The 26,926-nt window shown below is 36.5% G+C and overlaps 2 protein-coding genes across 4 annotated transcripts; both read left to right on the top strand.

Annotated features, from left to right (window-relative positions):
* Positions 1 to 9: 9 nt before the first annotated feature.
* On the top strand, positions 10 to 14,410 carry LOC103024284 (uncharacterized). 3 transcript variants are annotated; one of them, XM_049467100.1, is made up of 8 exons: positions 10 to 101; positions 9,637 to 10,484; positions 10,580 to 10,631; positions 11,456 to 11,651; positions 11,793 to 11,945; positions 12,567 to 12,738; positions 13,610 to 13,710; positions 13,841 to 14,410. In XM_049467100.1, the coding sequence occupies exons 2-8, from the start codon at positions 9,668 to 9,670 to the stop codon at positions 14,069 to 14,071; spliced, it is 1,722 nt and encodes a 573-aa protein (XP_049323057.1). In that variant the 5' UTR covers positions 10 to 101; positions 9,637 to 9,667; the 3' UTR covers positions 14,072 to 14,410. The 3 variants fall into 3 exon arrangements, with proteins under 3 accessions (XP_049323057.1, XP_049323058.1, XP_022541241.2); XM_049467101.1 differs by having other exon boundaries at positions 16 to 105; XM_022685520.2 differs by lacking the exon at positions 10 to 101 and having other exon boundaries at positions 8,823 to 10,484.
* A 2,205-nt stretch (positions 14,411 to 16,615) lies between these two features.
* LOC111196322 (E3 ubiquitin/ISG15 ligase TRIM25-like) lies at positions 16,616 to 26,667 on the top strand. Its single transcript, XM_049467124.1, has 6 exons — positions 16,616 to 18,382; positions 18,696 to 18,791; positions 23,561 to 23,794; positions 24,002 to 24,170; positions 24,575 to 24,634; positions 25,430 to 26,667. Exons 1-6 carry the CDS (start codon positions 17,792 to 17,794, stop codon positions 25,957 to 25,959), a joined length of 1,680 nt encoding a protein of 559 aa, XP_049323081.1. The 5' UTR covers positions 16,616 to 17,791; the 3' UTR covers positions 25,960 to 26,667.
* Positions 26,668 to 26,926: the final 259 nt, after the last annotated feature.

The raw sequence follows: 26,926 nt of genomic DNA, 5'->3' as shown, positions 1-26,926 counted from the left end.
TCTCTTACTCTGCTGTGAGTCTCTCTGCAGTCTGTCCTGGTCTTACTATGAACTCAACCACAACACTGGATCCATAAACCAAGGTTTCAAAGCTTTAAACAGTAAGTAAATTATTATTATTATTTATCAGCCACAGAATCTCCCACACAGTCTGTTCTCAGAGACACGCCGCCCCCTGCAGGATTACACCACTCACTACAGCTCAGTAATACTACTACTACTAATACTACTTACTATTAATACTAATATTAATCTTAATCTTGTTAAAATAAATAACATAATAAACACAGTTCTGCTAAACAATTACTTATTTAATATTAGGTACATTTAAATAACGTTAACATTTGTATAATATTTAGAAATATAAGTATACAATAGATCTAAAGATTAAAAGACATTTCACCCCCCCTTTCTAGATTAAACTGACCACTGCAGTAAACTACCCAGATAGCCAGCGACTTTGGCCCGGACTCATTTCTAAGTCGGCACTGCTGGTTTAGAGTCGCAAGCAGAAAAATACTTCTGGCCCAGTGTCACTTTCTGACTGTTCTAAATCAGTGTTACTGAGCAGTCGTTTTGGTGCTGTTGAACGACTGTCCCACCTGACCTGTTGATTCTCTGAACACAGGTGTGTAACTTACTGGCTCAAATACGGCAGACGACCCTGTACCAGCACTGCACTAACAAAGTGGAAAACTGACTGTTCCCCACTGTTAGCACTTTTCTACCAAAGCTGACTTGTACATTTTCTTTTTATTTACAGTTACAGATTACTCCTGTCAGTAAGAGTACTTACTCCCGCGATTATGCTGCTCCTCACACACACGCGTTATAGTACTGCTTCATACAAACACACACACAGCCTGTTATAGTACTGCTACACGCACACGCACACACACGATCAGCATCCCTAGACGCCCAAAACCAACCGTCCCTTAGCAAAATAACTTCCCGCGGCTATAAGCAGTATTGAGACGTGTGTGTGTGTGTGTGATCACGTTTAGAGTGTAAATGAATCTAGCATACCTGTCAAGTTTTGGACTTAAAAATAAGGGAAATTTTCCGTCACCTGCTTCGCGTCGCCCACCAACCCAACCGAGGTTCAGAATCCCTTATATTTTAAGACAGGTTTACAATAAATCTAAAATAACCACCTGGGAACCTTTTACAATCTACAATTAGATAATCAGAATCTGACAGGTCTATCTTTGTTGACACTGAAATGTTGTGGACATTCCTACATATGTAATTCTTATAATACAGCCTAAGTAAAACCCTTTTTTTTACATGAAATCATCAGCTTTTACAAAAAGGACACGGACCAGATATATTGCATAAGTAAATATTAGTCCAAAGGGGCCTGAAAAATTAATAATTTCATTAATACTTCTTTCTATTGATCAGTCCAGTCCTGATCAATTCAGTTAATTTCAGCCCAGCCCAGATCAACCATCTCTTCTGCCCCTTCTAAATAATAAATTACACCACAATACTCTTAAACTAGCCCTGAACTAATAAAATAAATACAGTTACGTTCATTATAGCTTACAGTAGGCCTGCAATCCTAAATTAATAAACAGTTTGAAAATGAAATAGTTATTGGCTGATCAGGGCAGGTTGAACATCTAATTGTAAAGTTAAGCTAACTGAGTCACAAGCTGTATTTTCTTAAGCACACAGTCGGTTGTTGTCAGAAACAACGTCATCATAGTTTACATGTTTAGCTCCGTTACCTCGCTGTATATCCAGATATGCTTTAACGTCAGCTCCGAGTAGCTCTCACAGCGAGGGAGGCGGGGCTTTCATACATTGCGCTCCGCAAAACCAGGAACCTGATTGGCTGTTTCACCTGAAAGGCGGGACTTTCTCCTTGAACCGGCACTACCATTGGTTAAGAGACACACAGTGACCAGTGCCCTGTCGCCTCAATAATAAAGCTTTTTTTAATATAATACGGGAAAATACCAATACGGGAGGACGGCGGGAAAGAGGCGTAAAATACGGTAGTTTCCCGGCCAAAACGGGAGACTTGACAGGTATGCCATTGGTTTAAATAAAGTATTCTGTTTACTCAATTAGTGTTAATGAGAGAAAAACTGTTTGTCTGGAAGCTCAAAGAAAGATATAAAACAAAGATTTATGTTAAATTTATGTTTAATTCCTAAAGTTTACATATCTTAAAAAAGGGGAATAAAGAAAACAGAAACAGAATACAATTAGCAAATTCTTTTTAACTCATTCAATTGAATACACTACAAAGACAAGAACTTTTATGTTGCAAATATTCACTCATTTTGAATTTGATGCCTGTAACATGTTCTAAAAAGTTAAGACAGGGTTAACAAAATTATGCATGCATTATGAAGACCGAATACGAGAACGGAGACCCTGGACTGTTTCTTTAACTAGCTGAGCTGTTTAAGAAACAGTTAAAAAGAAACAGTTAAAAAGCTCCGCACGACAGTGCTCTTACTGTCTCTCCCTATTAGGCTACAGAGGGACATGTAGTGTCGTGTTACAGTGTTTGTTGATCTTCTAAAGTATGGAGGATGAAGAAAAAGAAATCCAACCGATTTGAAAGAATCAGAAAAAAATCAAATTGTGACCCCAAGAATCGATTCTGAATCGAATTGTTGGATTCCCAAAGATTCACAGCCCTACTCTGTACTATGAATAACATTGGTTTAATAGGTTAGCCCAAACAAAGGTTTGGCACCTGTGGACTTCTTGTTACTTTTTACTGTATTTATTTTTATTTGCATCTGTTTTAATACGTGGTAACTTTGCCACATAAAACTCTCTTAATATTGAGAAAATTGGTTTTAAGAAATTTGCATCGGCCTAAACCATTTTCACAGTACTGTATATATACACACATACTGTATAGTTTTTTTTTTTTCGTGTGTGTGTGTGTGTGTTTAAGCTGTACTATGGAGGACCAAAAATGACATAAGTATAAATAAATAAATGCACATATAAATGTAGAAATAAATAAATAAATATATACATAAATAAATGAATAAATAAATACATATATAAATAAATGCACATATAAATGAATGACTCAATAAATAAATACACAAATAAATATTTGCATAGGTAAATAAATTAATAAATACATTTTTTATTTATTTATATATGTATTTATATATGTATGTGCATTTATTTATTTATTCATTCATTTATTTATTTCAACATTTATTTATTTATTTCAACACTTATTTATTTATTTATTTATTGATTTATTTCAACATTTCTTTATTTAATTATTTCTGTATTTCTGCATTTGTATGGTAATTAGGTAGGCGGTCCAATCTTCGCTCTAAAGCAGGATTGGTTGCGGCTCACTTGCGGGCACGAGGCTGAAGTTGGTTTGATATTCGCAGCTCCAGATTCGTTTGGCTCGATATTCGCAGCCTCATATTCCCCGGCTGAAGTTGGTTTGATATTCGCAGCTGCCGCTTCACTGAACCACCGTGAACTAAAGGGAGCGTTCACAAACACCCGCTGTTTATATTAAACACCTCACAGATCAACACTGAAGGAGATAGAATGAAGAAAAGCAGTACATCTGTTTATTAACAATGTAAATATACAATATCGTATTAAATGTAATTTTGTATATTGTAAAATATTTATTTTAATTACTGAATTTATAATTATATATTACAATAAATAATTAAATATATATTTAATAAAATTATATTTTAAAAGCCATTGCGCTCAAAAAATTTGAGGCAGATGTTCAAGTGTGATTTTGAAGAACTTTTTCATGTTGGGCCAGACCAAATACACATGATCTGAAGAGTACTAGTCTTCTACTTTAAGGAAAACCTGGAATTAGCCTGGCCCAAGCTGATTTTATACTTTAAAATTAACTGGCAACATGGCCTACCGATCCATAATGCACAAAAAAATTGAATATAAAGCTGATGTTCCAGTGTGATTTTGAAAGACTTTTTCATCTTGGGCCAGACCAAATACACATGATCTGAAGGGTACTAGTCTTCTACTTTAAGGAAAACCTGGAATTAGCCTGGCCCAAGCTGATTTTATACTTTAAAATGAACTGGCAACATGGTATAATGAGCCATAATGCACAATGTTTTATGTAAAGCTGATGTTCCAGTGTGATTTTGAAGGACTTTTACATCTTGGGCCAGACCAAATACACATGATCTGAAGAGTACTAGTCTTCTTCTTTAAGGAAAACCTGGAATTAGCCTGGCCCAAGCTGATTTTATACTTTAAAATGAACTGGCAACATGGAATAACGATCCATAATGCACAAAAAAAATTAATATAAAGCTGATGTTCTAGTGTGATTTTGAAGGACTTTTTAATCTTGGGCCAGACCAAATACACATGATCTGAAGAGTACTAGTCTTCTACTTTAAGGAAAACCTGGAATTAGCCTGGCCCGAGCTGATTTTAGACTGCACAATTAATTGGCAACATGGCAGCACAAAAAAAAATATTATTTAAAGCTGATATTCCAGTATGATTTTGGACTTTTTTTTCAGACCAAATACACATGAGATGAAGTGTTCTGGTATTCTCAAAATCAATGCTTTATATTCATTATTTCTGTGCAAAGTGGCTTTCATGTCATGTTGCCAATTCATTTTAAAGTATAAAATCAGCTCGGGCCAGGCTAATTCCAGGTTTTCCTTAAAGTAGAAGACTAGTTCTCTTCAGATCATGTGTATTTGTTCTGGCCCAAGATTAAAAAATTCTTCAAAATTGTACTGGAACAGTGGCTTTCTTTTGTGCAAAATGGCTCGTTATACCATGTTGCCAGTTCATTTTAAAGTATAAAATCAGCTCGGGCCAGGCTAATTCCAGGTTTTCCTTAAAGTAGAAGACTAGTACTCTTCAGATCATGGAACATCAGTTTTACATAAAACATTGTGCATTATGGCTCATTATACCATGTTGCCAGTTCATTTTAAAGTATAAATCAGCTTGGGCCAGGCTAATTCCAGGTTTTCCTTAAAGTAGAAGACTAGTACCCTTCAGATCATGTGTATTTGGTCTGGCCCAAGATGAAAAAGTCTTTCAAAATCACACTGGAACATCAGCTTTACATAAAAAAATTGTGCTTTATGGATCGGTATTCCATGTTGCCAGTTCATTTTAAAGTATAAAATCAGCTCGGGCCAGGCTAATTCCAGGTTTTCCTCTGGCCCAAGATTAAAAAGTCCTTCAAAATCACACTAGAACATCAGCTTTATATTCAATTTTTTTGTGCATTATGGATCGGTAGGCCATGTTGCCAGTTAATTTTAAAGTATAAAATCAGCTTGGGCCAGGCTAATTCCAGGTTTTCCTTAAAGTAGAAGACTAGTACTCTTCAGATCATGTGTATTTGGTCTGGCCCAAGATTAAAAAGTCCTTCAAAATCACACTAGAACATCAGCTTTAAATTAAACTTTTTTGTGCCTTATGGATCGGTATGCCATGTTGCCAGTTAATTTTAAAGTATAAAATCAGCTCGGGCCAGGCTAATTCCAGGTTTTCCTTAAAGTAGAAGACTAGTACTCTTCAGATCATGTGTATTTGGTCTGGCCCAACATGAAAAAGTTCTTCAAAATCACACTTGAACATCTGCCTCAAATTTTTTGAGCGCAATGGCTTTTAAAATATAATTTTATTAAATATATATTTAATTATTTATTGTAATATATAATTATAAATTCAGTAATTAAAATAAATATTTTACAATATACAAAATTACATTTAATACGATATTGTATATTTACATTGTTAATAAACAGATGTACTGCTTTTCTTCATTCTATCTCCTTCAGTGTTGATCTGTGAGGTGTTTAATATAAACAGCGGGTGTTTGTGAACGCTCCCTTTAGTTCACGGTGGTTCAGTGAAGCGGCAGCTGCGAATATCAAACCAACTTCAGCCGGGGAATATGAGGCTGCGAATATCGAGCCAAACGAATCTGGAGCTGCGAATATCAAACCAACTTCAGCCTCGTGCCCGCAAGTGAGCCGCAACCAATCCTGCTTTAGAGCGAAGATTGGACCGCCTACCTAATTACCATACAAATGCAGAAATACAGAAATAATTAAATAAAGAAATGTTGAAATAAATCAATAAATAAATAAATAAATAAGTGTTGAAATAAATAAATAAATGTTGAAATAAATAAATGAATGAATAAATAAATAAATGCACATAAATATATAAATACATATATAAATAAATAAAAAATGTATTTATTAATTTATTTACCTATGCAAATATTTATTTGTGTATTTATTTATTGAGTCATTCATTTATATGTGCATTTATTTATATATGTATTTATTTATTCATTTATTTATGTATATATTTATTTATTTATTTCTACATTTATATGTGCATTTATTTATTTATACTTATGTCATTTTTGGTCCTCCATAGTACAGCTTAAACACACACACACACACACACGAAAAAAAAAAACTATACAGTATGTGTGTATATATACAGTACTGTGAAAATGGTTTAGGCCGATGCAAATTTCTTAAAACCAATTTTCTCAATATTAAGAGAGTTTTATGTGGCAAAGTTACCACGTATTAAAACAGATGCAAATAAAAATAAATACAGTAAAAAGTAACAAGAAGTCCACAGGTGCCAAACCTTTGTTTGGGCTAACCTATTAAACCAATGTTATTCATAGTACAGAGTAGGGCTGTGAATCTTTGGGAATCCAACAATTCGATTCAGAATCGATTCTTGGGGTCACAATTTGATTTTTTTCTGATTCTTTCAAATCGGTTGGATTTCTTTTTCTTCATCCTCCATACTTTAGAAGATCAACAAACACTGTAACACGACACTACATGTCCCTCTGTAGCCTAATAGGGAGAGACAGTAAGAGCACTGTCGTGCGGAGCTTTTTAACTGTTTCTTTTTAACTGTTTCTTAAACAGCTCAGCTAGTTAAAGAAACAGTCCAGGGTCTCCGTTCTCGTATTCGGTCTTCATAATGCATGCATAATTTTGTTAACCCTGTCTTAACTTTTTAGAACATGTTACAGGCATCAAATTCAAAATGAGTGAATATTTGCAACATAAAAGTTCTTGTCTTTGTAGTGTATTCAATTGAATGAGTTAAAAAGAATTTGCTAATTGTATTCTGTTTCTGTTTTCTTTATTCCCCTTTTTTAAGATATGTAAACTTTAGGAATTAAACATAAATTTAACATAAATCTTTGTTTTATATCTTTCTTTGAGCTTCCAGACAAACAGTTTTTCTCTCATTAACACTAATTGAGTAAACAGAATACTTTATTTAAACCAATGGCATACCTGTCAAGTCTCCCGTTTTGGCCGGGAAACTACCGTATTTTACGCCTCTTTCCCGCCGTCCTCCCGTATTGGTATTTTCCCGTATTATATTAAAAAAAGCTTTATTATTGAGGCGACAGGGCACTGGTCACTGTGTGTCTCTTAACCAATGGTAGTGCCGGTTCAAGGAGAAAGTCCCGCCTTTCAGGTGAAACAGCCAATCAGGTTCCTGGTTTTGCGGAGCGCAATGTATGAAAGCCCCGCCTCCCTCGCTGTGAGAGCTACTCGGAGCTGACGTTAAAGCATATCTGGATATACAGCGAGGTAACGGAGCTAAACATGTAAACTATGATGACGTTGTTTCTGACAACAACCGACTGTGTGCTTAAGAAAATACAGCTTGTGACTCAGTTAGCTTAACTTTACAATTAGATGTTCAACCTGCCCTGATCAGCCAATAACTATTTCATTTTCAAACTGTTTATTAATTTAGGATTGCAGGCCTACTGTAAGCTATAATGAACGTAACTGTATTTATTTTATTAGTTCAGGGCTAGTTTAAGAGTATTGTGGTGTAATTTATTATTTAGAAGGGGCAGAAGAGATGGTTGATCTGGGCTGGGCTGAAATTAACTGAATTGATCAGGACTGGACTGATCAATAGAAAGAAGTATTAATGAAATTATTAATTTTTCAGGCCCCTTTGGACTAATATTTACTTATGCAATATATCTGGTCCGTGTCCTTTTTGTAAAAGCTGATGATTTCATGTAAAAAAAAGGGTTTTACTTAGGCTGTATTATAAGAATTACATATGTAGGAATGTCCACAACATTTCAGTGTCAACAAAGATAGACCTGTCAGATTCTGATTATCTAATTGTAGATTGTAAAAGGTTCCCAGGTGGTTATTTTAGATTTATTGTAAACCTGTCTTAAAATATAAGGGATTCTGAACCTCGGTTGGGTTGGTGGGCGACGCGAAGCAGGTGACGGAAAATTTCCCTTATTTTTAAGTCCAAAACTTGACAGGTATGCAATGGTGAGTTCCTTATTAATGTTTATTATAATAATATATAATAATCACATGATGTACTGATGTACTAAGTGGTTATTTACATACATTTTTTGTACAAATAGCTTGTAGTAGTAGGAATAACATTGTAGGTTATTCCTGTTTTGTAGGTTATAGAAATGAATGGTCACCTGTCGCTTTCCAGTTTTCTATTATCGTAATTACACTGCCTGGCCAAAAAATAGTCACCTCCATAAAAATGGCCACACACTATATTATTTTCTTTTTGAGTGCCTTTAGCTTTGATTGCAGCATGCATTCACTGTGGTGTTGTTTTATTAAGCTTCCACAATGTCTTTTCCACAAAGTTTTTTTTCAACCCAGTGTTGCATTATTTTTTCACCAAGATCTTGCATTGATGATGGTAGAGTCTGACCATTGCCCAAAGTCTTCTCCAGCACATCCCAAAGATTCTCAATGAGATTAAGATCTGGACTCTGTGGTGAACAGTCCATGTGTGAAAATGATAATTTCATGCTCCCTGAATCACTCTTTCACAATTCCAGCCCCATGAATCCTGGCATTGTGAACTTGGAATATGCTTGTGTCATCAGATAGAAAAATTCTATTGATGGAATAAGCTGGTCTATATTCTGTATGTTCAGGTAGTCAGCTGACCTCATTCTTTCAGTACATACTGTTGCTGAACCTAGACCTGACCAACTGCAGCAACACCACATCATTTACTTACTTAAATCAGGTGGAGACTTTTTATTTGGCCTGGCAGTGTATATGGGCATAGTTTTGTGATTACTTAGATATAAACTGATTGTCCACACTTAGTTGTTTAAAAAAAACAAAAACAAATGAACAAATAGACCAGTTTGCACTTGTTTGCACTTATGGGTCTGCGATCACTTTTGTTGAACACAATGCTATGCATTAATAAAGTTTCTATTCTAAAGTACTATGAAATGAGAGCGGAACCAATTATATGTTTTACTTTGCTTAGATTAAAATTGTAAATATTCTAAGATCCTTAAATTGAGATTCTAAAGCATGTAGGCTATATAAAAAACGGTTACCTTAATCCAAGACACTTGTGAGACGCAGACAGACCCTGCTCTCTCTTTCTCTGTGAGATCTCTGGTGGTATTTACAGTTAGAAGAAGTGGGTGTGTCTGATAGATAAGTTTCGTTTCTCTCTCGTCTCTCCTCAGGGCTCTCTCTCTTAGTGCTCAGAAACTACAGAACCGATAGATCAGGTTACTGTTAAGCTGCAGCGCAGTGAGATTTAGACTAAAACTTAAACTTTATTACTGATTATTAGCGAGCTGAACTCCGGCTGATAACTGGATCAGATGTCTTCCATCGTGTCTTCTCTGGGGGAGGAGAAGGAGTGGAGGCTGAGGGGTTTATTCCCCCGGCCTGTCCGCCTCCACCTCCTCTACAAGAGCAGTCATCACGGAGCGGACATCAGCACCCTGCTCTCCAGCTTCGACAGCTGCGGGAGCTTCGTCCTGGCGGTGTTTCTGCAGTCGGGGGAGGTCAGAGGAGGCTTCACGAGTAAGTCTCTGAAGAATGGGAGCGAGTTTACTGATGAAGAGGCTTTTCTGTTCGAGATAAACAACAACGCCAGACGATTCCCTGTAAACAAACCTGCCCGAGCCGTCCAGGTTCATTTCACAGAGTCAGCTCCGAGCTCTTCATCTGTGTTTGGCTCTGCCGTTCCTCGTTCTACTGCTTTTGGCGTAAGCGCTGGTTTTGGCTGCCCTGCTTCTTCTGGTTTTGACTCTCCTGCTTCTTCTGGTTTTGACTCGGGCGTTGCTCCTTCTTTTGGCTTTAGTGCTGGTTTTGGCACTCCTGCTTCTTCTGCTTTTGGCTCTCCTGCTTCTTCTGGTTTTGGCTCGGGCGTTGCTCCTGTTTTTGGCCGGGCTTCATATAAGAAGCCAGTGATCCGGCGAGGCGCAGACCGAGGTCCTCTTGGCGGTTCTTCTTCAGCTCAGACGGACCCGTCTAGTCCTCCAGTGTCTGTCTCCTTCGGGAAGACTCTACACATCTACTCGTCTGATCATCAGATGTATGTGAATTTCAGCCCTGACCTGACCTACAGCAGCAGCTCCTGGACTGAGGAGCAGGGCGTGCGCTGCCTGGATGTGGAGCTCCACAGGGTCCAGGGTCAGTTTACAGGAGTTAAATTAACCTGAGTTTAACTTCTGCTGATTTCTGATGTAAAGGTCTGACTTTCATGATGAATGATGGTTTTTGTTTAGATGTGGGAGATATTCTGCCCAACCCCTGGAGAGAGCTATCCTGGACAGAAGAGTAAGTTAAGTTAGTTAAATGACATTTTATATAATGAAATAAAAATACTTTGTTCACTCTTCGCAGATATTTTTATTTTAATTTATTGAAAAAAGAAAAATTAGAAACATTCCGACACAGAGATCATATCAAGATTTTACACAATTCTATGATGAACAGACAATGGATAAAACACTTTAAAAGTTAGGGGTCAAATAATTGCTTAGTTTAATATACAGTGCTTTGTTTTCATCTTTTGTTTCATCATTTATTGTTGTCTTGATTTCATGTCAATTTGTGAAAAACAGATAAATAAAAAAGCTACAAAATGTAAACCAAAAAAAATATTTAAATGTGTTTACATTGATGGACATTGAAAGTTTATTGCCATTTTGCAGGTAGGGAAAATTATTTAAATTCACCAAACAATTTAATTAGACCTATTAATACTTTGTAGCTATTTTTGCTCTCAAAACAGCCTTACTGATTGCAACATGGGCCAGAATCTCAATAATATCATATTTTAAATATATATAATATATTTATATATAATATATAGAAAATATATGAAAATCATGATAACATGTTGCTTAAAAGTCTGGATAAACCCAATGATGCTTTAGATTGAAGTTAAATTTGCTGCACAAATTAAGACATTACATATTTATGTATTTTTTTACATATCAGGAAGTATTTTATATAACAATTTACATATTTGCAAAATTAGCATTCAGAACTTGATGGAGATAAATTAATCAATTACAGTAAAGTAATTTCCTAATATTCCTAACTAATATTATGAAGATATTTGCAATTATACATTTTAAACCATCTTTGTTGTTTAGAAACAGGAAGAGCCTGAGGGAGAATTTTGTCTCTTATAAGCTGGTGGTGGAGACAGTATCGCAGGTCAGAGCTCTGCTTCTTGGACCAGTGGGTTCTGGAAAATCCAGCCTCATCAACTCCATCAGATCCACCATGTTCAAACGCATCATGCACTTGCCCAATGTTGGCACAGCAGCAGGAAGTTTCACCAAGAAGGTATCCAGAAAGACATGGCAGATCCAAAGTTTGGCTTTAATTTACTATCGATTTAATTTACTTTCAAGAAATATTTGACTTATAGAACTAGAATAATTGATGCTTTCTTTCTATTTTCATTATTCTTATTCTTTCACCTAGCTGAAGTCATATGATATTCGTGTAGAGAAAGGGGGTCCTCCTACTGCTCTCAGCCTGTGTGATGTGATGGCCATTGGAGATGAAGATTGTACAGGTCTGTCTCTCTCTGATACACTGGCAGTCATCAAGGGCCATGTTCCAGAAGGATATCAGGTACTGTATTTGGATTAGAAATGACACAGTTACTGGTTTCATAGTAAACCATGTTAAAAATCATAGAGGTTGTGCTACTGTTTTAATTTAAATTATTATTAAAACAGCGGTTTCTGTCAGAATTCCAGAGATTTTTCAACAATATAAAAAGAAAATGTCATAGCGCTGCTGTCTGATACTGTTTTCTTCTCATTGTCTGAAAAGCTGCACAGTAGCATTCTGTTATTGGACTGATTTTAAATGTGGTATAGGTTAAAAGTGAAGATGGAAAAATAGTTACATAACACATCTAATCATCAACTTGAGCTTTATTTGAACATTTATTAAAGAATTTAATTTTTTTTTTAATAATGGTTGATTTATTTTAGTCAATATGTAAAATAATTTAAATAAAAATAAGTCATGTTCACTGGGGGCATGTGAAGATTTGGTTTGCAGTGTTGGCCAAACATATTTTAATCGTTTAAACCCAGAGCCATACTTCTCCTTGCTTTTCATACAGATAATTGCAATAATAAGCTTTCTGAAGTAATAAGCGTAGTAGACCAGGGTAAAATGGTTGGTTTACTGAAGGAGTGTACAGAACTGTATGTTCAGCTGTGTTCTCTTCTGCTCCTGCAGTTCCAGAGTGATGTTCCCATCAGTGATAAGATCAGTGGCTACAGAGCAGCTCCCACGTTGGAAGACCAAGTTCATGGCGTCCTGTTTGTGCTTGATGCATCTAAAGTGACATCCTACTCCACCAGCCTGCGGAACAACCTCAGGAAGCTCCACACTACTGCATCAAACATGGGTGAGCATTTACTAGACTTCTTATTTTAACCGACAAAAACAAAATCCAGATCTCATAACCTGTGACCTTTCTATAGAATGGCTTGTTTGTTTAATGGTTTAACCCTGCTGCCAGATGAGGTATAGTTAATGCATGGTAAAACAGATTTACATATAAAATCAGCACTTTTCTGTGCTACTGTATATTTATGACTGTATGTATAATTAATCATGTTAAGAAGTTTAGGTACACAATTGGTAATTACAGTATACATATTAAATCTATTATAAATCTAAAAATATTCTTTATTGATAGTTAATGTTTTTTCCCCATTCATACAGTATCTATAATGTAAAATCTTTGGGCATTGCTATCCCCTTAAAATCATTGTGTTCATAAATATTCATATATTACTCCTAATGCAAAAACTGCATGAATTGTTTGGTAACTGTTAGGTTTAGCATATCTTGAATCCTGAATAATTCTGTTTTTGTGAACACAAAACTGATATTATTTATCACGGTAAAGTTATTATGAAATTATGAAGTGTGAAATTGTGGCCTTACATGCAGAGTCTAACGGGTTAAATCACTTTTATATGTATAAACTTAAACTTAAATGCAGCAATATTAACGAGACATCACTACAAACACATAAATAGCAAATACTTTTATACTGCAGTAGCTTTTCCCTCGTCATTCCACTGATGAAACAAGTCATTAACAGATGTCTTCATCACACACAGTTGTGTTCTGAATTATAGAGTGCATCCAACAACATGGTAACATGGTATAACATGGTAGCAGAATAAGAGCTCTAATTCCTCATGCACGACTAATATGGCCATGCACTATAATATAACTGACTCTTTTGGTGTTGAATTCTGCCTCAGGTATCCCTCAGTTGATCCTGCTGACACATGTGGACCTGGTGTGTTGTGCAGTAAAGGAGGATGTTAAGTATGTCTACTCCAGCCGAGCTCTGCAGGAGAAGGTACTTATGCATTTACAGGGACTAGTCAAGCTGGGCTTGTGTGTTTGCACATTTGTCAGCGATTAGAATAACCTCTAGTGTGTGTATTGTGGTTATGCAAACCCCTGTGTGTTTGGTGATATCCCTACAGATGCAGAAAGCAGCCGAACTGGTGGGATTGCCACTATCCTACGTGGTGCCAGTGAAGAACTACATGTCTGAGCTCTCAGTGGACCGCAACACTGACATCCTGCTCCTGAGTGCGGTCAACAGCATCCTTCAGGCTGTGGATGATGCACTTGAAGACCAATACCCTGGTGGCATCACAGTGCAGCACACTCAGACCACTCCAAACAGCAGCATCGGAGTGGCGGAGCTATAAGTGAGCTACAGGATAGAATCATTTCCTGTCAAATTGTGAGTGCCTAATGCATGCTTTACCATTTCTGCTGAGCAAAGGAATGTATTTTTACTAAATTTCTGTAAAACAAGAAATGTGTCCTTTAACATATTTATTTTATGAAAATGCAAAAAAAACAGATTGTTCTGCTTTGCTAATGATGCTACAGATTGCTCTGTCAGTATTTTAAGGAAACAGGGTTTGGACTTTCAGTTATAGTTAAATTCCCATCTAAAATTTGTGTCAACGGCACTCTTGCACTCTTTATTTCTTATTCAACTGGGCATCACATTAAAAATGTGTAAATGTAATCAAAAACATATTTAAAAAAAAAAAAAAAAAAAATATATATATATATATATATATATATATATATATATATATATATATATATATATATATATAATCAAAAACATCTATTCCTAGAGGTCCCTTTGTTATGCATCTAAAGAAGAAAAAATATGAATTCAAAATATTAGAGTATTTAGAAAAATATGAATTGTGTAATACATTTTTGTCTGTTTAGTTTATCCATTTTTCGTGCTTCTAGCATTGAATATATTATATGTAGGAAATAGGCATATAAGCTGTAGGATCGATCATTTGTGTTGTGTGAAAAGATATTGTAATGAGAGTTGGAATGGTAATATATTTATGTAATAGAACTGCACAATATTTAAAAAACTAATAAATTGCAATATTTTTTGTGATATAGTGATATTTAAAAATCTAGGAATTCACAGGATTTCACAAGAAACCAATAATTCAACATGTCATGATATTAACAATGCACTTAATCAAACAATGATTAAAGTAGCATAAATTATTTTGATCATTTGGTGGATTCAAAATATACGAATCTTGCCAATTGTCTTTCTGCTGCATTAAAAATAGTAGAATGACATGTATGATTTAATTTGATTTAAATGACATTGTAAATCATTATGTGATTGACAGACTTGTTGCAATAACAATGCTGACATGATATATTGTGCAGCTCTAATGTTTTTGCCTTTGTTGGTATTTGATGTTTTCAATAAAAATGATGGTCAGAGATTGAATTTAATGTCTTAACATTTATGATAAAGATTTATCAGTAATTGATAATGATTTAACCAACATATTCCATCAAAGAAAGATGCTTTTTCATAGCTTACAAACATTTGACGGACAGTGACAGATTATTAAAGCGGCAACTGAATGCAATCAGCTGAAGAATACGGAAACGCGAGTACTTGTGTGTGTCTCATTTAATTAGCTGGGTGTGTGCGGTCCTTAGGCGATGGCACGGCTCCTGAATGTAGTCTGGTCTTAGCTCTTTGCTGTTGTTGATTCTTGAGAAAGAGCCAAGTGTCAGGTATGTGGAGCTCATGATTCAACAGAAGGAAGAGGCCAGAAGACTTCTTTGTGGCTGCAGTTGAAAGAAAGGAAATGGAGAATTTCATTAGTGAGGAAGGCTACAGGCAGGTTGGATAGGGTGTTGTCGATGACAGTGATTGTTGCCCAGGGTTAATTATGTAGAGACCACAGTCTTTTTCAGAGTGCAAATTGCATTACCGGGAATTGTGTTATGCACCAACACCAGGGTAAACAGAATCTTTGACTTTAATGTTAGTAACCTCTACATAGATCAAGGGAAGTTAGCTAGAGTGTTAATAGCATTATCAGTGTGTGGGTGGGCGCCACGTACAACCAACTACTTTATTTATTTGTTAACCCAGGTAGCCAGTGCAGTTTCTGCACTATAGAACAGCTACTACCATCTCACACACCTTCTCCTCAGTATTTGTGTTGATCCATAGCATAAGCTTGTTGATCTCTCTGCTGCTAATGACTGTTTGACCCACACCACATCAGCTTTGTAAGCTGGAATTCGTGTCACATTAAAGATTTTTTTTTGTGGAGTAAAGCCACTGATGTATAGCCCTTTTGAGCCACAGACTTATGTATTGTTACGGTTTATTACAGCCAAAATCTGACATTAGTTTAACGTTTTCTTTTAAAAAAAGCCACACAGTGTGTATGCTGATCACAGGGCGGAAGACCTCTTCTGAGGATCTCTGGCACTTTAAGAACATGTTAATTTACCAAATTACCATATTATTATTATTATTATTATTATTATTATTATTATTATTATTATTATTATTTATTTTTATTTTTTTTCTCCCCAGTTTATCACCCACTCACTAGGACCCCAATTATTTACAATGCTTCTGGAGGGTGAGGACAAGCACATACCTCACCCCATACATGTAAAGTCAGCCACTGCATCACTGGCCAGTAGGGGAGCTGGGCAACAGAAGGAAAGAATCAGTAAGTTTGCTCCTGAAACTCCAATTCCCAGAATCCCTGGCAGTGATCAGTGCCAACTAGCCATTCTTGTGCTGCATGGTATAAAATTACAGCCCAAAGCCTCACACTTTATAGCCTCTTTGGGTAACTGGTAACTGAGGGTTTTAAAAAATAAATAAAAGAAACCCAATAAAAGAATCCCACGACAGTAATAAAGCTAAAGTAGAGTTTAGGAAGAAAAAAGGCCGCCAGTGTAATTTAATTTCTTCTCTTTTGTTGTGTTTTATGTTTGGTTTCTTGGGAGCAGAAAGCTAAATTCTGTTTGCATATACCAAAAGTGGCAATCCCTTTGTTCTGCTACCTGCCTTTTTTTCCACACCTCTTTTCAAGCATTTCTTTTCCTACCCATTCTCTAGTCTCCTCTGTGAAGAATCAATTCCACAAACACACCTTATTTCTGTTCCATTAGTAACAATTAAAAGAAGTGACACTATAAATAATATTAATGCATATTAACAAATAATTAATCAAATAAACCAATAATTATAAATACATGTGAGTAAACAAATATAATTAAAATAAAACTGTATACTTGGATCTTCCACCTCCCCCTCCTGTAACACCATTGCCTCTTTGTGAACTGCCACCAATGCAACATCACAAAGGCAGACATGTGCACCAAAGAAAGAGCCAGATCCCCAGCTTTAATATATCAGCCAACAGAAGTCTGTGCGATCCATCCATTAACACAATGGGAGTGATAAAGAAATGGTACGTCATCTACCCACCCAGACAGAGTGTGGCCAGTTGGGCGCTCTAATGCTTCAGCTGCGACCTGGATTTAAACTTGCGATCCAGTGTCTTAGTCTGCTGATTGTAATCTTTCAGTGTTTTTGCTGGGAAATGATTACAAAATGCTACACCCATGTCAAGTTTAAATCCGAATACAGAAAGTTAGTTTGGACTGTAGAGAAATAACAACATTTTGATTTTGTCATTTTGTTACCCCTAGTTTCAGTTATTGCAGTTCAAAAAAGAAGATAAAAAAGAAAAGAAAACCACTATTCTGCCTTCAAAATACTGACCACTTGGAGGCACTCCTTTCTAATAATAAAAAAAAAAACATCATGTGGTACTGCTACACAGTGTGCCTGCTGTATTGAAGTGTTTATCAGATTACCAACACAAAGTCTAAATTACTGTACACTTGTATTCAGCACTTCACAATAGAAAAGACCTACCAAAAATTTCACTTTCCTCCCCCATTACTTTACACAGTATGAATCACCTTTCCTTTCAGAAAGTCATAATGTATTTGCAGGACCAGGAAGCCACTCCTACTTACTTTAGACCAAGCAAAACTGATATCAGACTGCTGTTACTCTCTCAGTCTGTGAGAGCAGTAAGATGGCAGAGGCCAGTATTTCAGTAGATCAGGATCAGTTCAGCTGTTCAGTCTGTCTGGATCTACTGAGAGATCCAGTGACCACTCCCTGTGGACACAGTTACTGTATGGTGTGTATTAATGGCTGCTGGGATAGGAATGATAAAAAGGGGGTCTACAGCTGCCCCCAGTGCAGAGAGACGTTCACTCCGAGGCCTGTTCTACGCAGAAACAACATGCTGGCTGAAGTGGTGGAGAAACTGAAGAAGACAGAAGTCCGAGCTGCTTCTCCTGCTCACTGTTACGCTGGAGCTGGAGATGTGGAGTGTGATTTCTGTACTGGGAGAAAACTCAAAGCCATCAAGTCCTGTTTGGTGTGTCTGGCTTCTTACTGTGAGACTCATCTCCAACCTCACTATCAGTCTCCTGCCTTTAAGAAGCACAAGCTGGTCAAAGCCTCCAAACAGCTGCAGGAGAAGATCTGCTCTCAGCATGATAAACTGATCGAGATCTACTGTCGTACTGATCAACAGTTTATCTGTTATTTATGTTCAGTTGATGCACATAAATACCATGATACAGTTTCAGCTGCAGCAGAGAAAACTGAGAAACAGGTATGAAAAATTTAACATTTGGTATTTGCATTTAAAATCGTTTACAATAATTCTTTACAATTGTGTGTCATTTGAATTTACTGCATTAACATAGATTCTTTAAACAACATAAAAACTAGAAAATGCTTCTCAGCATTAGTACCAAATGAGTGGAACCGGTCAATCTGCATTTTTAGTTAACCCTCATCTGCCAGCATTTTTTACATACTTGCATGTATACTCATTCATTCCAGAGTTATGAAGAGCATCATGCCTTAGCTGGGAATCTTTGGAACTTTTGATTTTAATTATAAAACAATGTATATGTTTGTAGAGTCACCTAGAGACATTGCAAAGAAAATCACAGCAGAGAATCCAGGAGAAAGAGAAGAGGCTGCAGGAGGTGAAACAGGCTGTGAAAACTCTTAAGGTGAGCAGTGAGCTGCTGGAACAGCTTTCTTTACACCTAAGTCAGACAGCCAGCCAGAAGCCCAGTGATGTGACATTTCGAAATTGTAAACAGCCACAATGTGAACATTTAATGTAGAGACACAAAGACGTAGTTCAGCTTTAAGCCACATCCACACGTCTCTGAATATTTTTGAAAACAGAGGTTTTTGTCTCTGTTTTTAAAAATATCCTCGTCCACACGGAAACCCTATACCACTTAAAAACGATAAAATGAACAAGAATTCTCTAGATATCCGGACGTTTTCTCATCACTCCTCAGCAGCGTTGGAAAGGTTACTTTTAAAATGTAATCCCTTAGAGATTACTGATTACATCACTCAAAATGTAATTTGTAACGTAATCAGTTACATTACTTATAGCCTGAATGAATGTAGCAACCACATATTGCATATTATTGTTTTATTTTTCTTTCCAGTTAACAAATAGATAAACAAATAAAACAGCCTTTTCAATCACCCTATAAAATACTTATGAAACCATTTCATCAAACAGTTTTATGGGACACTTTTCTAAATTGATGATAAAACCCTTAAAACCATTAAAAAACAAACAATGTAACAACTGTAAGCTATCTTTTTGCAGGGTTGCCACTTTCTGCAGGTGGATTTTTTGGCAGGATTATCTAGGAGTGTAAATCACAAGATTCATTACAATATGATACGATACGATTTTTTTAGTCAATGATACGATAATGGACGATACCTCAAATTATGTCACGGTACGATACGATTCGGTTCAATACGATTTTATGCGATTACTATCTTTTCCTTTTTTTAAGAACTCACAAATGCAAACAAAATATAATTTGAATGTTTTATTATTAAATGTCAAATGCAGTGTAATTATAAACAGTAAACAATAATTCACTTCAACACTTTAATTTCCATTGTTTAGGTTCCATTTGAGAACATCAAATGCAGAAGAAAATGTAAAAAAAAAAGTGCCTGTTATATTTATAGTTTACAATGTGTGTATGGATGTTGGTGATGAATAGTCAATCATTCTCTACATTTCCAGATTCAGTAGGGTCTTATCAAACAAATTACAAAATTTGTAATTTATAGCACAAAGCATTGAAGATTTACACTGCATTATATTAGGTGTCCACCAGGCGTCTCCAAATACAAAGATACACAAGTAAATATGTCACTATACAACAACAGTTTGTAATATTTTTGTTTGTTTGTGATAAAATAAATTAATGTAAGTCAATTTCAGAGTAATATAATTTTTTTTTTTGATGAAATGACACAAAATCACACGTATGCGCGCACCTTTGTTTAGCAGAGGGATTTGGCATGCCCCACCCCCAGCCATTAGAAGACCAATAAGGGCAAATTACGTACCAGTGTTTTCGTCTAAGGGTGGACTATTGGTTGAAATAGGTGTCAATCACTTTTGTGACCCTGGAGAAAGGCAATGACCTGATTTGATTGGATTGGATTGATCCAGCGCTCACGTTATTGGTTCAAAAGACGATCACTCAAGAAAAATAGTGGTTTGTGGACCAATAAAAACCACAGAATCTAGAAGAGGACATCCTTAGCTTTGTATTCACAAACAACTTTATGTGAAATCATTACATTGAGTGGTCACTAGGAGCTTGAGAATATGACGTTGCGGTTGAGCTGAAACTAAACGCATGTGTGTGAGGAGAAGTGAGCAGGAGAATAAAGGACTTTATGGATATTTTATCTGCGGTTCAGTGCTGTGTTGTAGATGCTGTGATAGTAAGTGAATTTTCTATAATCTAATATGATGTTATTTTACATATTAATAATATTTTATGAGGCTATTTTGTTGGGGAGGCGTGTTCCCCATGTAAACAATGTAAAAAAAACAGGCTGTTTTCAGTTGGAGATTTCTGGCGACTGGTTTCATGTAGATGGCTGAAGATTTGCGTGCAGGTAGTTCAAGTAGTACTAGAGAATATGAGTCGGTTAGTTGGTCGGTGTGTTTAGAATATTTGACGCTTTAAGCATTCTACTTTACATAGTCAGCTAGGGGGCGCTTCTGCAGTGAAAACATTCTGAGCAGGAGGTTGTGAATCGTAGAATATTCTGATGTCGTGATTTATGTGAATGTGATCGCGTTTTGTCAGTGTTGGATTAGAAGACCAAAAATAGTAAAGTACCGCAATGTAATCCATTTATTTTAGCAGAGTAACAGTAATCTGATTACCACTTACTGAAGCAGTAACTGGAACGGATAACAGTTACTCATAATTTGTAATAATGATTACGTAACACCGTTACATGTAATCCGTTACCTCCCAACACTGCTCCTCAGCAACAATTACTTCATTTTTTTAAATTGTCCCACCAGGTGCTTGTTGGTCCAGACCTGGGCCAGAATCTCTGTTCACGGTAAGGTTTGTACCTCCGGACAGGAGGATCGGAAAAAAGCTGCACGCAGCGCATTTTAGAAATGTTACCTCTGGTGTGTTAGTTAACGTGAGAGTTACATTAAATTAAGCTGTGAACATGTTAATAATCCACAAATTGCAGAGAGAACAGAACCAACCCTGGCGCTGTCCCTGTTTCAGGTTTTACAGTTACGTAAAATACTAATTACAGCACACCTGATCCAACTACTCAACTAACAACTAGCTTATCAACTAACTAATCAACTATCTGCCCCAACAGCACTGGCTGAGATGAGCTGTGTGATGCAGCAGGAAAACTAGCATTACAGTGTTATTCAACAGCACAGAGCTAACCCAGCTAACTGAAGAACAGTATAGAACACCTAAATGCTTAACGTGGGTTTTCTTTTCACTGAAACCTATCAGAAGGACAAATCTTAACGTGTCTTAATGTACTAAAACAATGAGCCATAAACACAAACATCTCTAATTTATTTCACTGCATAATAAACTTAATCAGAATCGTCATAAGATAAACAAACTCCTGCACTGTGACCAACATTACTGACCCGCTGTAAAATCCAGAGAGGCTGTGGAGTAAACATGCTGGATGAGGAGCTCCAGCAGTAGTTAAATCATGCATTTTGAGTTTGATGGTCTAACTCACATGTGTCAAACACAAGGCCCGCGGGCCAAATGTGGCCCGCCACGTCTTTTTATGTGGCCCGCGAGAGCTTGTAAGATCTTAGTGTCTATAATAAATAGGTCAGAAGCGTCCTTTGACCAAAAAATACATTTCCCACAATGCTTGTCGATTGTATTACCCGCAAAGTTACGGCTTACTGCCACTACACGGCAGTGTAGTCATTGATGTGGAAACCCTGCCAGAGGGAAGGTGTAACTTCGCGGGTGGAATTGAGACATATAAATGTTTATCCCATAATGTCCAGAAAAAGAGAAGTTGATGCAGACGGACGGCTGTGCTTCAAGGCGAAAGACCGGTATGCCTTTTGTGTTACGAAGAGTGTTACTGACCAAAATAAACGCTTTTTAGGAGAGATATAAGTTCTGTGTAAATATTTATAAGTCAATAGCTGACAAAATCTGTTTTAATGACGTTAATAAACATCACTGTGACAGCGCTAGTCGCAGTTTCACCGCAGCAAAGGAGGAGCACGTGAATCACTTATCTAACCAGCCTTTACTGATTTCTGCCCTCAATAACCCTTTCAATAACCTCCAATAGCCTTTAATAGTCTTCAGTAGCCTTCAACAGTCTAACCTTGCAGCCGTGGTGTGTCCACTAAACTCCGTAGTTATAAACATCCTGTATTATTCGGTTACAAAAATCTTTATTTCATACACAGAAGAACTTAAAATTTTTAAAAACGCTCCAGACTGGCTGAGCTGAGCCCTGTAGCCCGTGGCTGGGCTGTAGCTCTGACTCAGTAAAGACTGCGGACTTGTGGTGCTGCTGCTGCAGCTCCCACTAGTGGTTGGATGAGGAACTGCTAAATCTGAGGAAATGCTATGTTCTTAACAGCTCACAATTTTTGATTTTATATTTATTAAGCCTTATTTCAGTTAATAATTTCAAAGTTAATATAACTTGATGTCATTTCTATTCACTTGAATAGTTTGGTTCTTGATTGATGGAGTTTTTGGATTTCATGACATGACAAATTAAAAGGATTTATGTTAATAGAGCAACAAGCAAACATTTTTTCCATGCAACTGTAATGTTTGATTGAATAAATAATATATTGAGAGTTATTTAACATTAAGGAGTAATTACATTCATTTACATATATTACATTTGGTTACATTTTATTACATTTATAAGTTACATCTGGCCCTCGGAGGACAGCAAATATGCCAATGTGGCCCTCGGCCAAAATGAGTTTGACACCCCTGGTCTAACTGGTCTGTCAGTATATCCAGGGTGGTGTTGGATCAGTATAACGAGTTCATACCAAAAGAGCAGTGCGTAGAACAGACAAACACGCCACTATCACTCATCTCAGCTACACTGGTAAAACATGTTACTGGTTTTGGAGTAACTCTGTGCTGTGTGTGCTTTTCTGCTGTGTGTAAATATTCTGTAAACATTCGGTCGAAGTTCACTGGTGTTGCGCCAAAAAGAGTCCCCTCACGATCTCTCTAAGCTAATGCTAAACAAAAAGCAGACATTCACAGACTCTCTGTGTGATGTCAGCATTTTCAGAAAGCTCCATTTTCCCCGTCCACACGGCTCCGCTGGGAGCGGTGTTTTCAAAAATCTTCTCTCTTTTTTAAACTGTTTTTAAAAATACCCCGTTCGTGTGGACGGGCCTTAATGTTAATGTGTGTGTGTATTATAACAGCTCTCTGCACAGTCAGCAGTGGAGGACAGTGAGAGGATCTTTACTGAGCTGATCCGCTCCATTGAGAAAAAGCGCTCTGAGGTAACAGAGCTGATCAGAGATCAGGAGAAGACTGAACTGAGTGCAGCTGAAGAACTCCTGGAGCAGCTGGAGCAGGAGATCACTGATCTAAAGAGGAGAAACACTGAGCTGGAGCAGCTTTCACACACAGAGGATCACATCCACTTCCTCCAGGTAACAAACACTGATCTGATCTACAGAAACACCTGATCCAGAAACATTCTCACACTCCTCCTCATAAAGTTTAATAAATGATCTGACAGCTCGATTAATCAATATTATATTAATATCTAATAGAACTACAAATTAGTTTTCTAATAAAGAAAAGCATCACTTTTCTCCACTTTCATCTTTCTGCACTGTGTTTATCCTCCTCTGTAGAGATTCCAGTCTATGAGTGTCTCTTCTGGAGGTGAAGATTCACCCAACATCACTGTCCATCATCATCATCATCATCTCGCATTTGATGGAGTGAGGAAATCTCTCTCTGATCTGAAAGAGCGACTGGAGGAATTCTGCAGGAAGGAATTCAGTAAAATCTCTGCACAGGGTAAGAGGAGGTCATGTGCTGTTCTCCAGTAAAGATAGGTTCAGTAATGATAATGTATCTTAGATGTGTCTCTTATGGGGACAGTTGTTTATTTTAATATTTACAAATTGTCCTTGATATTTGGGATCAAAAGGACCCAATAAGGCCAAATTAGGCTAACTACAGTAAGGAAAAAAGCTAGTTTCAAACATAAAATTGAATGAGAACACTTACCTGGTAATAATTAACAACATATTAAGACAACATAATAATAATAATACAATAATACAATATGTTGTAATAATTAACAACATATTGTAAATGATACCAGTGTTTCATTTAAAACAACTAACTGCTTCATTATATCTGTATATAAATGTTTTTCAGTCATTATGTTGAATCATTTGATTTATGTGTTTCCACAGATGCAGCAGTTCCAGAAATCCCCCCCACAGTTACAAACAGCAGAAAAGATTTTTTGCAGTGTATGTATACATATATGCACACACCTAACCACCCCCCATTTCTGCATTATAAAATGATTTTATTTTATTGGCCTGATTACACATGAACCTACCTATTACAAAATCAATTTTAAACTAAATGAATGTGATACCATTAGCAATGACAGTAAAATATTAACATAACTCACAATTTGGGCCTTAAAGATGTGTTATGTTGTAATATATATATATATAATGGTTTTTTTTCTTGAATTAATTTAATTTATATGTGTCAACCTTTTAGTGATCAAGAGTGGGAAATCACCTATGAAAAGTTGTGTATAATGTTCTAATTGATAAACAAATAACTTTAAATATAGTGAAATATTAGCAACACCTGTTTTCTTGTGACAGTAAATATGAGCTGTCCTAAAACTTTGCGCCAAACTTTATTCCTCTCTATATCGGCCAATGTTGCATGGACCACATCTAGACGCAGGGTATGCGTAGGCTATGCCATGGGTTTGATGCAAAAGTAAAAATTGGCCTTAGTCGAAAAAAAATGATTAAGGCAGGAGGAACTTTTGGAACGAGCAATTCAAAGTTTAAATCTTAACCCATTAGAACTGTTGAGCAATCTGATTGGGGCAGTTGTATCCACTGCTGTAAGCAATTATTGGACAATTTTGCTCAATAAATAAGTGTAAAATAAAAAAATGTTTACTGCCTCTCATTGATCAAATTCCAGGTCAAACTATCCTGAATCACTGAAAAGTTCACAAACTTTTTTCAACTTTCTTCAACAATCGGGTAATAAACTATATTTTTATCTTCTAGATTTCTGTTGGCTGACTCTGGATCGCAACACAGTGCAGAGTTATCTCAGTTTGTCTGAGAACAACAGAGTGGTGATATGCAGCAAGAATATCCAGCATTACTCTGATCATCCAGACAGATTTGACCGTTATTGTCAGGTGTTGAGTAAGGAGAGTGTGAGTGGACGCTGTTACTGGGAGGTTGAGTGGAGCAGTGAGAAATGTGTGTACATATCAGTGTCATATAAAGGGATCAGCAGGAAAAGACGGGGCAATGAATGCTGGTTAGGACACAATGATCAGTCCTGGAGTCTGCAGTGTTCTTCCTCTCTCTCTTTCTGGTACAACAACACTGAGACTAAGATCTCAGCTCCTCCATCCTCCAGAATAGGAGTGTATGTGGATCACAGTGCAGGAACTCTGTCCTTCTACAGCGTCTCTGATACAATGACCCTCCTACACACAGTCCACACCACATTCACTCAGCCCCTCTACGCTGGATTCTGGTTTGGTAATTTTGGATCAACTGTAAGATTATGTGATCCAAAATAATGTGACTGTAGTTTGATGGGGTTGTGTTATAACTTCAATAGGAGCAGTTTTCCTACATTATTTTAGAAAGTGCTTGATATTCTGTGGATAATTCTAAAAGTAAGATTTTATGAAGAGAAATCAGTGCCAATTTAAATGCATTCACTATAGTGGAAAAGTGGAAACTCTTCATCTGCTTTATTTACTGGAAAAATTCATACTTGAAAACATATAATTGAACTGCAGTGCACATGAGCTGCAATTTAAAGTACAAATCCTATTACCTTAGATGAACAAAATTGTATAAAATGTGTGCAGAATATGAACACAAATCACCTTAAAATGCTATTTGCTCAACTGTATTTTATTAAAATGTGTGGGGTTGTGACAGTGCCAAAACAAAACATAATTGCACAATTGCATTTTGTCAAAAGCAGTCCCAAATTTGTGCCACAGTGATCTGGTTTTTATTTTTTATTTTTCAAAATGTATATATTTCTGTTACTAAAATCTAGGTTAAAGTGAAGAGCCAAATATGAGCGTAGCAACATAATGCTGCCTAAATTAATAATGACACAGTGGTCTTTACTGGTCTATGTCTATGCTCACAGACATTAAATTGTCTAGAATATACTGTAGCTGGATCTAGAGTGATGCACTGTTCTAATAATGTTTTTTTTTTAATTTGGGGTAGATTAATTCACATGAAATATATTCCAGTCTAAGCTGGTTTTGTGTGTTTATCTTGTTTTTTGTTTTTGTTTAGCTTTTTTTCTCTACTCCTTTCAACCAAAGGAGAGCTGTCGTGTACTTGGACTTCATTTCTCATGAGCCCTCAAACTCTCCTCTAATATTGAATTCCCAAGCACTGAATCATATGTTTATCTCACCTTGGGGGCCGAATTATTATTTGTCTGATCTGCATGTTGTGAGTGTCTGCACATAGACATCTTGTACATAGATGCCATACCTGCCTCCTGGCATGTCA

This window comes from Astyanax mexicanus, chromosome 1 (genome assembly GCF_023375975.1).
Source record: "Astyanax mexicanus isolate ESR-SI-001 chromosome 1, AstMex3_surface, whole genome shotgun sequence".
Classification (NCBI taxonomy): Eukaryota; Metazoa; Chordata; class Actinopteri; order Characiformes; family Acestrorhamphidae; genus Astyanax; species Astyanax mexicanus.
Note: the sequence above shows the minus strand (reverse complement) of the source record. Positions and strands in the feature narration are given on the sequence as shown.